Below are 18,175 nucleotides of genomic sequence, written 5' to 3' on the forward strand. Positions count from 1 at the left end.
CTCAGTCCCTGCTTCCTGCCCCACCTCACCGGCCCTATCCCCAGGCAACTGCTAATCTGCATTCTGATGGTTATGCCTATTGTGAACAATTCAAATAATGGAATTATATAATATCTGGTCTTTGTGACTGGCTTCCTTCACTTAGCATTATGTTTTCAAGGTTCATGTAAGCTTATCCCATATCAATACTTCATTTCTTCTTATTGCCAAGTAATATTTCAATGTATGGATACACCACCTTTTGTTTATCCATTCATCAATGTGTGGTACATTTGAGTTGCTTCCACATTTCAGCTATTATGAATAATGCTGCTGTGAGTATTTGTGTATAAGTTTTTGTATGAACATATGTTTTCATTTCTCTTGATAATATTAAGAGTAGAGGCTGGGAGCAGTGGCTCACACCTATAATCCCCCTCAGTACTTTGGGAGGCGGAGTTTGAAAGATTGCTTGAGTCCAAGAGTTTGAGACCAGTCCAGGAAACATAGGGAGATCCCATCTTTACCAAAAATTTACCAAAAATTAAAAAAAAAAAAAAAAAAAAGCCAGGCATGGGGGTGTGGGCCAACTACTCGGAAGGCCGAGGTGGGAGGATGGCTCCAGCCCAGGAGGTTGAGGCAGCAATGAGCTGTGATTGCATCACTGCACTCCAGCCTAGGTGACAAGAGTTAGACTCTGTCTGAAAAAAAAAAAAAAAAAAAAAAAGAATGGAATTGCTTGGTCATATGGTATATTAAGAAAAGAGGTTTAACTGATTCACAGTTCTGCAGGTTTAACAGGAAGCATGACTGGGAGACTTCAGGAAACTTACAATCATGGCAGAAGGCAAAGGGGAAGCAAAGCACCTCTTCACGTGGTGGCAGAAGAAAGAGGGAGCAAAGGTGGAAGTGCCACACACTTTTTTTTTTTTTTTGAGTCGGAGTCTCACTCTGTCGCCCGGGCTGGAGTACAGTGGCCGGATCTCAGCTCACTGCAAGCTCCGCCTCCCGGGTTCACGCCATTCTCCTGCCTCAGGCTCCCGAGTAGCTGGGACTACAGGCGCCTGCCACCTCACCCGGCTAGTTTTTTGTATTTTTTTAGTAGAGACGGGGTTTCACTGTGTTAGCCAGGATGGTCTCGATCTACTGGCCTCGTAATCCGCCCGTCTCAGCCTCCCAAAGTGCTGGGATTACAGGCTTGAGCCACCGCGCCCGGCCGCCACACACTTTTAAACCATCAGCTCTCACTCACTATCACAGGACATCAGAACTCACCATCATAGAACAGCAACCGGGAAATCCACCCCCGTCATCAAATCACCTCCCGCCAGGTCCCTCCCCCAACATTGGGAATTACAATTCAACATGAGATTTGGGTGGGGACACAGAGCCAACCCATATCATATTACGGTAACTCTCTGTTTAAAGTTTTGAGGACCTGTCAAACTGTTTTCCAAAGTGGCTGCACCATTTTACGTTCCCACCTACAATGTACAAGCATTCCAATTTCTCTACATCCTCACTAACTCTTGTTATTGTCTATTTGGTTATAGCTATCCTAGTGGGTAAGAAGTGGTATCTCAGGGTTTGGAGCAGAGTTCATGACTGTAGATTGGATTTCTACCTTGAACTCCACAAATAAAGTCCCTTTCATCCTCAACCTTCACCCAGCCTCTGCCAAGTCTCTCAGATCCCGGGTGGGAATGGGCTTCTGTCTGTGAGCAAGGATAGGCTTAAGTCAGTTCCACCTGTCAGACCCAGGCCTGCTCTTTCCCCTGTGGGATATCCTCCAAAAAAATCAGGGGTGGGGGTCTTAGAATCTACCCACTATGAAGGAAATTATTTTTCCTATGAACTCAGCCTGGCCCTGCCCATTTAGACAGGTTTCTATCCTTGTGTTGGAAGGAACTAGACTCATTCTCCCTCAACTTTTCTGGATTCCCTCCAGAGAAACACTCTCACCTATGGCAGCTTCTCTTTATTGCCCTGGGAGGAATTTTTAATTGGTCTTTGTTATAAACAGGCATTTAAGGGTGGTTCATTTTGTACATGGGCTGTAAATTCCACCTGCCACACTGACTCTGACTTCTATTTTAAAACTAACATATTCTCAGCTCTTCATCTGAAGGAATAGCCCTGTGTTATCATTGGTACATAACTGGGTGATGGGTGTAAAAAGTCCTACTTTAGGAGCCTGTGTTGATGGCATTTTGAGGGGTGGTCCCCAAGGTACATGTATGTCTGGTGAGCCAAGAAGAGCCTAGAGATGTGAGTGCCACTAATATATGGAGGCTTGGCCATCAACTGGGTTCAGTTATCTTTCCTCTGCCAGTGATGAGATTGCCAGAGACACCATCCCCCTTGAGAAGGGGCCTGGGTAGGAAGTTCAAGGTCAGGTGAATAGATCAAAATCTCCCAACTTATTTTATATTTTATTTTATTTTTTTGAGACAGAGTCTCACTCTGTCACCCAGGCTGGAGTACAGTGGTACGATCTCAGCTCACTGCAACCTCCACCTCCTGGGTTCAAGCAATTCTCCTGCCTCAGCCTCCCACGTATCTGGGATTACAGGTGCCGCCCCCATGCCCGGCTAATTTTTGTAGTTTTAGTAGAGACAGGGTTTCACCATGTTGCCCATGCTGGTCTCGAACTACTGATCTCAAGTGATCCACTTGCCTTGGCCTCCCAAAGTGCTGGGATTAGAGGTGTGAGCCACCATGCCCGGCCAAAATCTCCCAACTTTTAAATGTCTGGAACTAATTCAAAAGTTTTAAAGCATGTGAAGGACAAACAGAATATGTATGGGGGTCAGATTCAACCCGCAAGCCCCAGCTCTACCAGCCCACTGGTTTTGGTTTTTTGTTTTTGTTTTTTGAGATGGAGAGTTTCACTCTTGTTGCCCAGGCTAGAATGTGATGGCATGATCTCGGCTCACTGCAACCTCTGCCTCCCAGGTTCAAGCGATTCTCCTACCTCAGCCTCAAAAGTAGCTGGGATTACAGGCACCCGCCACCATGCCCAGCTAATTTTTTGTATTTTTAGTAGAGATGGGGTTTCATACGTTGGCCAGCCTGGTCTCGATCTCCTGATCTCATGATCTGCCCACCTTGGCCTCCCAAAGCACTGGGATTACAGGTGTGAGGCACTGCACCCGGCCTAGTCCACTAGTTTTTAGGACAAGACTATACAGTCTTTAACTTTGAATTCCCCCAAATTAGTACAGGGTTTAGTACAGAGAAAGAACTTGATACATTTTTATATACTTTTGAAGAATAAATTGATATTTATTTAGTACTCACTGTCAGCCAAGCACTTAAACACTTTACATTCATTACCCCCATGGCATCCTCATAGCCTTCTGAGGTAGAAAGACTTACTGAAGGTTCAGTAAAGTGGGGAGGAAGGCACGACTTGAACTCAGGTCTGTCTGACTCCAGATTTCTTAGAAAGGTAGAATCTTTCACTTGGGAGACAGTATGGTTAAGATCATGTTCTCTGGGCTGGGCACAGTGGCTCACATCTGTAATCCCAGCACTTTGGGAGGCTGAGGCAGGAGGATTGCTTGAGCCCAGGAGTTCAAGACCAGCCTGGGCAAAATAGTGGGACTCCATCTCTGCAAAACATAAGAAAATTAGCTGGGAGTGGTCGGCCACACCTGTAGTCCCAGCTACTTGAGAGGCTGAGGCAGGAGGATATACTGAGCCCAGCAAGTCAAGGCTGCAAAAGAGTCATGATTGCACCCCTGCACCCCAACCTGGGTGATAGAGTGAGACCCTATCTCAAAAAAAGAAAGAAAGAAAGAAAAGAAAGAAAGAAAGAAAGAAAGAAAGAAAGAAAGAAAGAAAGAAAGAAAGAAAGAAAGAAAGAAAAAGAAAGAAAGAAAGAAAGAAAGAAAGAAAGAAAGAAAGAGAGAGAGAGAGAAAGAAAGAAAGAGAAAGAAAGAAAGAAAAAGAAAGAAAGATCATGTTCTCTGGGTTTAAGTTCCAGATTAGTCACTTTCTATGTGTCATCTTGGGCAACTTACATATCTAAGCCTCCATTTTCTTTTCTGTAAAATGTGGATAAAAAGAGTTAACTACTCACAAGGCTGTTACAAGGGATAAATGGGATAAATTGGCACAGAGGAGCTAATCAGTAACTAATAACCATTATTATTATCCCAGTGTTTATCTCCTTAGGGTTATTAAATCACCACCTTAGCCTACAAACAGGCATATTCTAGTGGAATATCTTGTTACTAGAGAAGAGAGGGAAGAAATGTAGGCAGTCACTTCAGCTATCAGATGGCTGCCTTCTGGGCCAACAGCACGTTTGATAGGAACGAAAATGATCAAAACAAATGACAGGGCTCAGGGCAAGGGGCAAACTGTTCCCCTGCCAGGCTGTTTGATAGAAAAAGGAATGGTTATCTTGGTTCTAAAGCTTCAACCACACTGGATCCTTGTGTTTTCACAACCCTTAAGGTTAGAGCCAACTTTCAAAAAGAATAATTAAATCGGGAAAGAAATGGGGTCAGCAGGTTTCGTAGTGCTTTTAAACAGAAAGTCTCAGAACTCATGGAGGGAAGTAGCTGACAGCAAAACTGCTTTCCTACTCATCAACCCAAAGAACTGCTTAATTCCAGAAGACAGAGGAGCACGTCTCACCAAACACAAGTTGACCCTAACTCTTAAGCCATCTACAGCCAAAAAACTGATTCTGTACCTGGTTGATCATGCCTGTAAAAAATAAAAAATAAAAAAATTGATTCTGCCTATAAAATGACTGACATGTTTCAAAACATTTTCGGCTTGCTTAATAAAAATTACTGTTCTATTTAGTAATCACATAAAAACAGAGATTGCATTCATGATTTTAATAATGAAATGCCAAAATTAATATCCTGAAAGATGTGTACAATCTACATAAAGACAACTTCAAAATGTTATTAAAAGATATGAAGGAAGATTTTAATAAGTTAAAATCTAAACAGTGTTCCCGGCCAAAAGCGGTGGCTCACGTCTGTAATCCCAACAGTTTGGGAGCCCAAGGCAGGCAGATCACTTGAGTTCAGGGGTTCAAAACCAGCCTGGCCAACATGGTGAAACCCCATGTCTACTAAAAATACAAAAATTAGCCAAGTGTGATGGTGCACGCCTGTTAATTCCAGCTACTTAGGAGGCTGAGGCAGGAGAATCGCTTGAACCCAGGAGGCAGAGGTTGTAGGGAGCCAAGATCATGCAACTGCACTCCAGCCCAGGCAACAGAGCAAGACTCCATTACACAAAAACAAAAACCAGTGTTCTTGAGAAGACATAAAATTGTAAAGATATTGGCTCTCTCAAAATTAATTTATGGACAATTCAATGCCAACCAAAATGCCTATAGATATTTTTCATAGAACGCAACAAAATAATTCTAAATTTCATGTGGAAAAAAAATGAAGAGATACTATATTATACTTTTTATTCACTTATTCATTTTATTACTTTTGCATTTTACTTAACTTTGCTTCTACAGCTTTATTGAAATGTAGTTCACACATCATAAAATCACCTTATTAAAGTATGCAGATTAGTGGTGTTTAGTATATTCAAAGTTGAACAACCATCACCACTAATTTTTCAACCCTCCCCCAAAAGAAACTCATACCCATTAACAATTATTCACCTTTCCTAACACCCCCACACCAGCCCTAGGTAAATACTTTTTGTCTCTATGGATTTGTTTATTCTAAACATTTTATATAAAGGTAATAATACAATATCTGGTCTTTTGTGACAGGCTTCTTTCATTTAGCATAATGTTTTTAAGGCTTCTGTAATAACAAATTTAACCTTGTCCAAAGAGAGATCTGGCTTTGCAGTGGCCGGATCTCAGCTCACTGCAAGCTCCGCCTCCTGGGTTCACGCCATTCTCCTGCCTCAGCCTCCCGAGTAGCTGGGACTACAGGCACCCGCCACCTCACCCGGCTAGTTTTTTGTATTTTTTTAGTAGAGACGGGGTTTCACCGGGTTCGCCAGGATGGTCTCGATCTCCTGACCTTGTGATCCGCCCGTCTCGGCCTCCCAAAGTGCTGGGATTACAGGCGTGAGCCACCGCGCCCGGCCGTGTCCTTAACTTCTTGGAAGTAATCTCTAAACTCCTGAAATGTCATGTCTAATAGGAATGTCTTTGTTTCCCTGAAGGTCTTGGGACTTTTCACTTTCTTGATGATGTCCTTTGAAGCACAAAATCTTAACTTTTTATTTAGTCCAATTTCTCTATGTTTTCCTTTGTTGCTCATGCTTTTGGTATCTTACCTAAGAATTCTTTGCCAAATCCAAGATCATGAAGATTGACTCCTGTGTTTTCTTCTAAGAGTTTTACAGTTTTAGTTTTCACATTTAGGTCTTTGAGTTATTTTGAGTTAATTTTTGTATAGGGCGTAAAGCAAGGGTCCAACTGCATTCTTTTGCATTTAGACATAGAGTTTCCCAGCACCATTTGTTGAAAAAACAATTTCAATAATAGTTTTAGATGGTCTTGGTACCCTTGTTAAAAATCAGTTCACCATAAACATATGGGTTTATTTCAGGACTCTCAATTTTATTCCATTGATCTATGAGTCTATCCTTATGCCAGTACCACACTTGGATTACTATAGCTTTGTAGTAGGTTTTTGAAATTGAGAAATGTGAGTTCTACAACTTCGCTCTTCTTAAATTTTTATTACAAAAATTTTCAGGGCTGGGTGCAGTGGCTTATGTCACTTTGGGATGCCAGGCAGGAGGATCACTTCGGTCCAGGAGTTCAAGACCAGCCTGGGAAACATAGTGAGACCCTGTCTCTACAAAAAATAAAAAATTAGCCAGGCATGGTGGCACATGCCTATAGTCCTAGCTACTTGGGAGGCTGAGGTAGGAGGATCACTTGAGCCTGGGAGATTCAGGCTGTAGTGAACCGTGATCATACCACTGAACTTCAGCTTGAGCAACAGAGTGAGACCCTGCCTCAAAGAAAAAAAGAGTTAATTTTCATATATACATATAAAGTTGAAACAATAGTTCAGTAAACACCTATACAGTCCATACTCCCTCATCTAGGCTTAAACAATTGTTAACATTCTGCTTTCCCTTTCATGCTCTCTCACACTCTCTCACTATAAATACACACACACACACACACACTTTTTTTTTTTTTTTTTTTTTTTTTTTGAGACGGAGTCTCGCTCTGTCGCCCAGGCTGGAGTGCAGTGGCCGGATCTCAGCTCACTGCAAGCTCCGCCTCCTGGGTTTACGCCATTCTCCTGCCTCAGCCTCCCGAGTAGCTGGGACTACAGGCGCCCGCCACCTCGCCCAGCTAGTTTTTTGTATTTTTAGTAGAGACGGGGTTTCACCGTGTTAGCCAGGATGGTCTCGATCTCCTGACCTCGTGATCCGCCCGTCTCGGCCTCCCAAAGTGCTGGGATTACAGGCTTGAGCCACCGCGCCCGGCCTACACACACATTTTTTGTTGTTGAGATAAACTGTTTGAAAGTAAGTTGAGGCTGGGCATACTGGCTCATGCCTGCAATCCAAGCACTTTGGGAGGTCGGGTGGATGGAGGACCTGAGGTCAGTAGTTCGAGACCAGCCTGGCCAACATGGTAAAACTTTGTCTCTACTAAAAATGCAAAAATTAGCCAGTTATGGTGGCAGGCGCCTGTAATCCCAGCTACTCGGGAGGCTGAGGCAGGAGAATCACTTGAACCTGGGAGGCAGAGGTTGCAGTAAGCCAAGATTGCGCCACTGCACTCCAGCTTGGGTGACAAGAGCAAAATTCTGTCTCCAAACAAAAAACAAACAAAAAAGAAGAAAGTAAGTTGACACATTTCATCCCCAAACTCTCTGGCATGCATCTCCTAAGAATAAGGACGTTCTTCTACTTAACTACGATGTCATTAATACTCCTAAGATATGTAGCAAAAATTCCATAATGTAGTCTATCACCACTCCATATGCAACTTTCTCCAAATGTTCCACGAATATTTTTTATAGTTTTCCCCAACTGAACCAGAATCCCATCAAGGTTTACTAATTTTATGTGGCATGTCTTTTCAATCTGTTTTCATCTATTCTATTGACATCCACTCCATGACATTGACATTTTGTAGAGTCTCAGCCAGTTGTCTTGTAGAATGTCTCACATTCTGGATTTTTCTGATTGTTTCCTCATGCTTTTAAACTTGTTACTCTATCCCCTGAATTTCTTGTGAACTGGAAGTTAGGTCTGGTTTGGTCAGAAAATTGGGGAACTTCCAGCCAGGGGCAGTGGCTCATGCCTGTAATCCCAGTACTTTGGGAGGCCAAGGTGGGCGGATCACTTGAGGCCAGGAGTTCAAGACTAGCCTGGCCAACATGGTGAAACCTCATCTCTACTAAAAATACAAAAATTAGCCGGGCGTGCTTGCTCATGCCTGTAATCCCAGCTACTTGGAAGGCTGAGGCAGGAGAATCACTTGAACCAGGGAGGCAGAGGTTGCAGTAAGACGAAATCACACCACTGTACTCCACCCTGGGCAACAGAGGAAGACTCGGTCTCAAAAAAAAAAGAAAGAAAACTGGGGAACTTCCTATTAGAAGCACCTAGTGTCAGACTGTTCCACTGTTAGTGAAGCAAAAGTGATGGCAGCCAAGTCTCTCCATCGTAAAGGTATGTTATTTCTTTCGCAGTTCCTAAGTAATCATTGACTCTAGCCTTTTTAACTATACTTTAATGCAAACCAATATCTTAATTTTAAAAAAGTGATTTTTTTTTTGAGACGGAGTCTGGCTGTGTTGCCCAGGTTGGAGTGCAGTGGCCGGATCTCAGCTCACTGCAAGCTCCACCTCCTGGGTTTACGCCATTCTCCTGCCTCAGCCTCCCGAGTAGCTGGGACTACAGGCGCCCGCCGTCACGCCTGGCTAGTTTTTTGTATTTTTTTTAGTAAAGACGGGGTTTCACCGTGTTAGCCAGGATGGTCTCGATCTCCTGACTTCGTGATCCGCCCGTCTCGGCCTCCCAAAGTGCTGGGATTATAGGCTTGAGCCACTGCGCCTGGCCAAAAAAAAGTGTTTTAAACATTGAGAGGGCATGCAAAACACATCCAAAAAGTAAGAACAGTGAGGTGGGGCAGCTCTACTTTTTATCAGAGAATGATTATAATAATATAGCCATAATAACTAAAGCATAATGGCATCAGAGCATAAAGTACTGGCATTGAAATACATTTAAACATACATCCTATAGTAGAAAATGTTAGTTGGAGTGTACCCCAGAAATAAAATTGCGTTCAACTGCCTCACTTTGCAGATGCAAAACCTGAACCTTAATAAATTTTATTAAGGCCAATTCATTAAGGTCAGAAAGCATAAGTAATTTTTGAGTGCTTATTCTATGCTGGGCATTGTTCTAAGCACTTCACATGATTAACTCATTTAATCCTCCCAATAGTTTTATTGAGGATAGGTTATACTGATTCCACGCCCCCTATCTTTTTTTTTTTTTTTGGCCAGTGAGAAAACTGAGATGGAAAGAAGTTAAGTGACTCATCCAGGATCCACAGCTCATAAATTAGGGAGCTGGGCTCAGAAGTCAGGAAAGCTGACTCTAGAATCTGTGCTTAACTGGTCCTCCCTATCACCTCACAAGCTATATTACTTGTGGCTGCATAGCCACACCTACTTAGGAATCAAATTAGGCCCTAGATTCTCCAAGAACAATTCTACTCTCTATCCAGAATTCTAAGACTGGAGTGAATTGATTGCTTCTTGCAACCTGGCGCATTACTGATTCCAGCATGCACTGGGCTCTCTATATGAGTAGGCCGCTGCTAATTACCTACGATAATGAGGGATGGATAGGCACTGAAGATTCAGCATAGCTGAACACCAAACCCCCTCCCCCAAAAAAACAAAAAGAAAGCACTTGGCCTTTGGGTATAATATTGTATCACGTTTGTAGTAGATTTGCTTTCTTAATTATGTTTTGATAGGATTGCTATTAAAGTCAGTTTCTATTCTCTACACACCCCCAAAACAGCGAGGGACTATGACCGGTGGAAATGTCTTGCATGATATGCCTCTGTGGAAAATGAGAGTGGATTGCAAAAGCTCTTCTCCACCCTGTTCTTTTCATCCTGCATAGGTCTTGGTCTATGTCTTACTGATTTCCCATGTTAATTATTTTAACCTTGTCCTCAGTAGCCTCCTTTGTCTCTCATTGCCATAGAAACCCATTCTGCCTTAAGAATGTCTTTCTTGCCTATTCCTTTGACCCAGGCCCTCTACTTAAGTCCTTCTTCAGCTGCAAATCACCTGCTGAATTAAATCTAAGCTCCTTGATCTTGGCTTCCAGGACGTTCTATAATTTGCTTCTCTGTTTTTCTCCTTTTACAAATAATACATTCCTGGAGCAGAGGTTAAAGTAGATCACTGTCAACCAAAATATTAACTGTAATAACTAACATATTTACATAGAACTTAAGAATTAAGTAAAAACATATCCACCTACATTACCTCATTTAAGGCTCATACTCTGCTGTATTATATATAATTATTTTACATTTATATAAATATAGATAAAGCAGATAACATGATCAGCATTTTAAGTTCAATAAAACCGGGGCCCAAATAAATTAAATGACTTGCCCTATAAGAATTTATTGGTGCTATGGGTGCTGACGAGTTGGTGGGTGCAGCACACCAACATGGCACAAGTATACATATGTAACAAACCTGCACGTTATGCACATGTACCCTAAAACTTAAAGTATAATAATAATAAAAAAATTAAAAAAATTACAGCTACGAAAAAAAAGAATTTATTGGTGCTGAAGCTACATCTTTCTTTCTTTCTTTTTTTTTTTTTTTGAGACAGCATTTTGCTCTTGTTGCCAAGGCTGGAGTGCAATGGTGCAATCTCAGCTCACCACAACTTCCGCCTCCTGAGTTCAAGCGATTCTCCTGCCTCTGCCTCCTGAGTACTGGGATTACAGGCATGCACCACTATGCCCGGCTAATTTTGTATTTTTAGTAGAGACAGAGTTTCTCCATGTTGGTCATGCTGGTCTCGAACTCCCGACCTCCGGTGATCTGCCCGCCTCCGCCTCCCAAAGTGCTGGGATTATGGGCACAAGCCACCATAACCGGCCAAAGCTACATCTTAAACTCTAATCTTCGGGCTCCCAGGCCATGCATGTTATATTACACAATGTGATGAATAATCCTGTATTTACCAAAAGTTTTTTTGGTTTACATGCTGTGGCAGGCAGAATTCCAGGATATCCTCCAAGATCTCCTCCTCACCCCACCCCCACAGTACATGACCTACATAACCCCTGGGGCCGTGACTATGAAGAGAGATCACTCCCCTGATTCTGTTATGCGGTGTGGCAGAGTTGATCTTTTTTTTTTTTTGGAGACAGAATTTTACTGTCATGCAGGCTGGAGTGCAATGATGCCATCTCGGCTCACTGCAACCTCCACCTCCTGGGTTAAAGCAATTCTTGTATCTCAGCCTCCCTAGTAGCTGGGAAAACAGGAGCACACCACCACACCCAGATCATTTTTGTATTTTTAATAGAGACAGAGTTTCACCATGTTGCCCAGGCTAGTGTGGAACTCCTGAGCTCAGACAATCCGACCGCCCCGGCTTCCCAAAGTGCTAGGATTACAGGTGTGAGCTACCGCGCCCGGCCAAGAGTTGATCTCAAAACAGGGAGATTATCCAGGTGAGCCTGATCTAATCACATGAGCCCTTTAAAAGCAGAGCATTTTTCTCCAACAGTGGCAGAAGAGGAGACAGAAAGATGTGCTTCAGCTGGCCCGGGAGCAAGCAAACATCCATGTTGTGAACTACCAATAAATAGGGTTCATGTGGGAAGGAGTTGAGAGTGACCCCTAGGAGCTGAGGGTGGCCACCACTAGCAGCACACAACAAAACAGGGAAGTCGATCCCACAACCGCCAGGAACTGATTTCTGCAAACAAGAATGAGTGAGGAGATGGATTTTTCTCCAGAGCCTCCTATGAGATTTCAGCCTTGTCATACCCTGGGCAGGGAACCCAGACGCTCGGTAAATTACCAAGGATTACAATATATCTCCCCAGGAGATTGTTTTGGGTGGTAGGAGGATACGGTTTAAAGAAAAGTTTTGAGTATGAATGTTTTCAGAGTCCAAGAACTCTCCATTAGCCAGTCTCACTATTATCTATCGTTTTAAACTCCCTATCACCCTTTCACTTACAGTAGCTGTCCCGGGGAAGCTTTTGTATTTTGTACCCTTTCTGGGGGAATGGGGCTGAGTAAGGAACGTAATAAAGTGGCCTAAACAGCATCTCCCTCTATCTTTGATATTTTGCCTAGAGAACGCCCTATCATGTCGCATATAAGCGATCGAGTTATGTATTTGTTGCTAGCTGAAGAGATTATTCCTTGATAACCGCTTGGTCCGGTCAGAATAGAAACGAATGGTACTCCCGTTCAAAGAACTACAAATCCCAGAAGGCCTTTCGGCCAGAGCGCCTGCGCATCGCGCGCTCCTTCCTTTCCGCTCCTCATCATCTGGAAAGACCCGCCCCGCGGTGCTGTCGCTCGCGCTGGAAGAAGCGGAAGAAGATGGCGCTCACCAGGTGGGTTGTTGATTGGGGTCCTCGATACGGAAGGGTCTGGGAGTACCAATCTTTTTCATTTCTCTTCCCATACTCTTGGGGCGGTGACCTGACCCGGGGCACAGAATGACGTGGGCCAAAACTACGGCTACGTCCTCCCGCTGGCCGCCGCTACGACTAGGCCTAGTCGAAGCTGGGGTCTTTCAGCGGTTTCCCGGGTTTAGTTCACCCCTCACCAAGGCCGAAAGCCGCGGCGTGGCCTCAGATACTGAAGACTGCATTTTTCGCTTAAGCATCTTGAGGGGAGCGAACAACGCTCCCTCAGGTCCGCGGCTCGGGCGAACAAGAAGGGGTTGGGGACGGTAGTGGCTTATTTGGGCGGAGTGAAGCGCACGGGCTGCGACTGCGCGGCTTTCCGGCCGTCTGCCTGTGTCCCGAAACAAGGATTCCTGAAAAAAGGGACCCAGAGCTTGACAGAGATTTAAATGAGCCACAGTAGTGGCAGCTGTCTGCTGATATGCGCCACTGCTCCGCACTTTAACTTTGGAGCTTAGAATTTCTTCCGTAGATAGAACCACCTCAGAGTTTTGCTGTTTCCGGTTACCTTAGTAACTGTCTGTAAAGTGCTCCTTGCCTTTAAGAAAAAGATGCTTTTCAGTGGGAGAGTCCGAGAAGTTACGCTACCCCTGCTAGTCCCCAACCTTGCTGCCTCACCTTAAGTGGGAAAACTTTCCATGCGAACTGAACAGGAAAAGTCTAGTGTTCAGGAAGGTTGTAGAGAAAGTAGTCCTTTTAGGACATAAACTTGAGCCCTCCTAACACCCTTCATTCTCCTCACGCATGTTTTTTTGTTTTTTTTGTTTTTTTCTGGGCGATGACAGTATGAATCCAAAAAATTACTTTGGGAATTACTGTTGGTGCTTTGCTCTGTCCTGGGGATTGTGTACACAGAAGAAAATCTGTCTTTGGCAACAGGGAAGATGGGGTACAAGGTATACAGACATAAAACAATCACAGAACACAAAATGCACATTTGTGTTATACTAACCTTAGTGCAAAAAGAATTAGATGGAATAAGTTGTGTGGGCTGCAGAGTTTTCTTTCCCCTCTCCTTTCTAAAAATTTTTTTGCCTTTTTTTTTAAAAACTATTTTTTTGAGATGGAGTCTCGCTGTGTTGGCCAGGTTGGTCTTTAACTCTTGGCCTCAAGCAGTCCTCCTGTTTCGGCCTCCAAAAGTGCCAGGCGTGAGCCACCATGCCCGGCATCTGAATTTTTTTTTTAATAAAAAGCTAGAAATGGGGTGTCACTGCGTTGGCCAGGGTGGTCTTCAACTCCTGGCCTCCATCAGTCTTCTCACCTAGGCTTCCCAAACTGCTGGGATTGCAGGCATGAGCTACCATGCCCAGCCAAGAGTTTTTTCTTTAGTAAATGTTACAGGCAGCAAACATTTGAGTACCCTCCAGGTGTGAGACACTGTGTCATAGACTAGTAAAATTATGAGGGGAGACTTCGTGGAAAAGGTGGAATTTGAAATGGACACACAGGAAAAATTTCTAGAGATGTGATGGGTATTTTTTTATTTTATTTTATTTTTTGATGCAGGGTCTCACTCTTGCCCAGGCTGAAGTGCAGTGACCCAATCACAGCCCACTGCATCTTCAACCTCCCAAGGCTCAGGTGATCCTCCTGCCTCAGAGTAACTGGGACTATAGACGCTTGCCTTGATGCCCAGTTAATTTTTGGTTTTTTAGTAGAGGTGGGGTTTTGCCATGTTGCCCAGCCTGTTCTTGAACTGGGCTTAACTGATCCACCCATCTCAGCCACCACATCGTGTGGCCTGCAATGGGTATTGTGTGCTTAAAATTGCAATGGCAGAATGCAGTATTCAAATGACCAGTCTTGGGGACTCCAGAGCTTTCCATACCTACCATCTGGGGTTCCTCAGTATTCTTTGTAACATCCTTTAAACCAGTAAACGCATTTCCCTGAGTTCTGTGAGCTACCCTAGCAAATTAGTTGAACCTGAGGATGAGGTCATGGGAACCCTGGTTTGTAGTCAGTTGGCCGGTGACCTGGACCTACTATTGGCATCTGAAGTAAGGGCAGTCTTGAGGGACTGAGCCCTCAACCTGTGACATCTGACACTATCTCCAGGTAGATAACATCAAAAATGAATTGAATTAGAGGACACTTGATTGGTGTCCAGTAAACAATTGATAGCTTGCTTGATACGTGGGGAAAAACCATCATGTATCTGGTATCAGAAGTGTTGTGTGTTGTTGATTGTTGAGTGAAATAATAGGAGAAACTGAATTTGTTTTAATTTTATACTCTATCCACATGGAGCTTACATTCTACTGGGATAGAAAGACTATGAGTAAAATCATAATGCAATTTCAGGTAATACACGCTAGGAATAAAAGAGGGTTAGAGGGTGACTCAAAGTTTGGGGTGAAGTGGCTATTTTGGGTAAGATGGTCAGAAAACAGCTCTAGAGAGAGGTAACTGAGCAGAGACATGAGTGCTAAGATGCAAGCTGTTGAAAGATCTGGGGCTACTCTAGGCATACTGCCTATGGGATAGCCCTGCTCCTCAAGGAGCAGTCAAAAAAGAAGAGATCTGGAGAAGAGTTTTCTATAAAAGCATACGAACGTTTGTTCTGTGTTTTCATTTTTGTTTTTTTGGTTATGTTATGTTTGTTTTGTTTTTTGAGGCAGAGTCTCACTCTCACCCAGGCTGGAGTGCAGTGGAGCAATCTCAGCTCACTGCAAACTCCACCTCCCAGGTTCAAGTGATTTTCCTGCCTCAGCTGGGATTACAGGCATCCACCACCATGCCTGGCTAATTTTTGTATTTTTAGTAGAGACAGGGCTTCACTATGTTGGCATGGCTGGTCTTGAACTCCTGGCCTCAAGTAATCCACCTGCTTTGACCTCCCAAAGTGTTGGGATTACAGGTGTGAGCCACCTCGCCCAGCCGGAAAAATTGTAATTGATTGAGACAGACAGATTTTATGGCAGAAAGAATAGCCAGTGTAAAGATCCTGAGATGGCTTAAGGAAAGATAAGAAGGCTATAGCGAAATGAAGATGGTGAGTGCCGGGGAAGACTGTATTTATTTCTCCTACAGCATTTAAGGAGCTCCAGCTGTGAGGTTAAAAGTCTTGGAGCATTAGGGATGAAAGAAGTATAAGGTGTGATTCCCACAGAGCTGCTCACAGTCTTGTGAAAACAGAGTAGATAAATGAGTAGATGATTGCAGTACAGTAAGATAATGTTGTAGTAGTGGTATATAGAGGGTTGTCCCTACAAGAGACGGGCATGTAACCCAAACTGGAAGAGTCATGGTACAGCCCTAAAACTATCAAACATACGGAACCTGTATTGAAAGTGCCTAGATACTATGCCAACAGGTTCATGGATTTCTCTCATTTAATATTTATAAGAACCTTATGAAGTAGATACTCTTATGAACTATTATTACAGATGAGAAAACAGATTCAGAGAGGTAAGTAGCTTATCCAGGTTAGTAAGTGGCGTAGGTCAGATCTGAATTCTAAGCCTAGCCATCACTTACCGCCCCGGACTGGATTAGATCCCTATCATGTAGACTCATAGCATCTGTATCTTAACATCATAACTTAACATGTGTAATTATAGATTTGTGTGATTTTTTTTTTTTGGTCTCTGTCTCTGCAAGACTAAGCTGTCTTTCTCCGTTTATAGTCTCATGCCTAGCATAGTGCTTGAACCCAAATAATAAATATTTTTGAATAATTAATAAGCTCTGCTACTTAGATATGCTTACTATCCAAGAATCACAAAGGAACTAAGGTTGTTTTCTCCATATTCAGCCATCAGGATCCTTTTGTAGTACTTTAGAGTATCACTATAATACTTTAACACTTAAAAGTTGTTAAGAACAGTTTAGTAGAAAGGTTACCTTGACTAAAGAATAAGCTGCATCTTCAGGGCTTCTGCTTTGATTCTTTGGTCTCTAAGTTTTTTTGTTGTTGTTTGTTTGTTTTAGAAGGAGTTTTGCTGTTGTTGCGCAGGCTAGAGTGCAATGACGCAATCTTGGCTCACTGTACCCTCCACCTACCGGGTTCAAGTGATTCTCCTGCCTCAGCCTCCCAAGTGGCTGGGATTACAGGCACGCACCATCACGCCCGGCTAATTTTGTATTTTTAGTAGAGACAGGGTTTCACCATGTTGGTCAGGCTGGTCTTGAACTCCTGACCTCAGGTGATCCACCCACCTCGGCCTCCCAAAGTGCTGGGATTACAGGTGTGAGCCACCATGGCTGGCCTGGCCTCTAAGTTTTAAATTTCATTCTAGATTCCCTTGGCACTTAAATATACAACTTGTGTTTATTTTATCTACCTCTTTGTTCTAATCCTAGTTCTTTTGTATTTACACTGAAGTAGTTTAAGGAGCATAAGGGTAAAAATGTTAAAAATAAGGAGTAGCCAGGCATGGTGGCTCATGCCAGTAATCCTAGTACTTTGGGAGGGTGAGGCTGATGGATCACTTGAGGTCAGGAGTTTGAGACCAGCCTGACCAACATGGGCCAACATGACAAAAACCTGTCTCTACTAAAAATACAAAAATTAGGGGTGTGGTGGCACGCACCTGTAATCCCAGCTCCTTGGGAGACTGAGGCATGAGAATCACATGAATCCAGAAGACAGAGGTTTCAGTGAGCCGAGTTTGCTCCACTGCACTCGAGGCTGGGCAACAGCACGAGACTCTGTCTCAAAAAAAATAAAAGGAGTATAAGAATAGCAAGTATATACTGGACAGTTTATCCCTGGATTTTTAGGAATGTTTACTTGCTTGTTATAAGAAATATGGAAACAGGCTGAGTGTGGTGGCTCACACCTGTAATCCTAGCACTTTGGGAGGCCAAGGCAGATAGGTCATCTGCGGTCAGGAGTTCGAGACCAACCTGGCCAACATGGTGAAACCCTGTCTCTACTGAAAATACAAAAATTAGCCAGGTGTGATGCCGCACATCTGTAATCCCAGCTACTTGGGAGGGTGAGGCAGGAAAATTACTTGAACCCGGGAGGTGGGGACTGCAGTGAGCCAAGATGGTGCCACTGCACTCCAGCCTGGGTGACACAGAGAGACTCTGTCTCAAAAAGAAAAAAAAAAGACAAATATGGAAGCGTGGCCAAATGTGGTGGCTCACGCCTGTAATTCCAGCACTTTGAGAGGCCGAAGTCAGCGGATTACTTGAGGTCAAGTTCAAGACCAGCCTGGCCAACATGGTGAAACCCCATCTCTACTAAAATTGCAAAAATTAGCGTGGTGTGGTGACACATGCCTGTCATCCCAGCTACTTGGGAGGCTGAGGCAGGAGAATCACTTGAACCCAGGAGGCAGAGGTTGCACAGAGTGGAGATAGTACCACTGTATTCCAGCCTGGGCAACAGAGTGAGACTCTTTCTCAAAAAAAAAAAAAAAATGGGAAATACGGAAGCATAAATGCTTAAGAGTTTGTCTATTATATGAAATATATGTTAATTTTTTATTCTGGACATCATTTGCTATTGTCCTAGTCAGATGTTTTTACTGTGTGTCTTTGAGTACTTCTGTCTTCCAC

At 43.5% G+C, this 18,175-nt stretch overlaps 1 protein-coding gene and 1 long non-coding RNA gene across 4 annotated transcripts in view; one reads left to right on the plus strand and one right to left on the minus strand.

The window, feature by feature from the left end:
• Nucleotides 1-3,047: 3,047 nt before the first annotated feature.
• Nucleotides 3,048-13,105, minus strand: LOC101011671. Its single transcript, XR_004184839.1, has 3 exons — nucleotides 12,587-13,105; nucleotides 4,685-4,698; nucleotides 3,048-3,593 (listed from the first exon to the last, which is right to left on the minus strand). It is a non-coding gene; the product is annotated as an uncharacterized protein C14orf178 (long non-coding RNA).
• Nucleotides 12,493-18,175, plus strand: part of SNW1 (SNW domain containing 1) — a 44,405-nt gene continuing 38,722 nt past the window's right edge. For 2 of the 3 annotated variants that reach the window (XM_009212044.4, XM_021941442.2), the window contains exon 1: nucleotides 12,493-12,589. In XM_009212044.4, the coding sequence (XP_009210308.1) occupies nucleotides 12,576-12,589 (14 nt within the window). In that variant the 5' untranslated portion in view covers nucleotides 12,493-12,575. The remainder of the gene's footprint in view (nucleotides 12,590-18,175) is intronic. The other variant, XM_003902111.4, reaches the window with a different exon arrangement.

This window comes from Papio anubis, chromosome 7 (assembly GCF_008728515.1).
Source record: "Papio anubis isolate 15944 chromosome 7, Panubis1.0, whole genome shotgun sequence".
Lineage (NCBI taxonomy): Eukaryota > Metazoa > Chordata > Mammalia > Primates > Cercopithecidae > Papio > Papio anubis.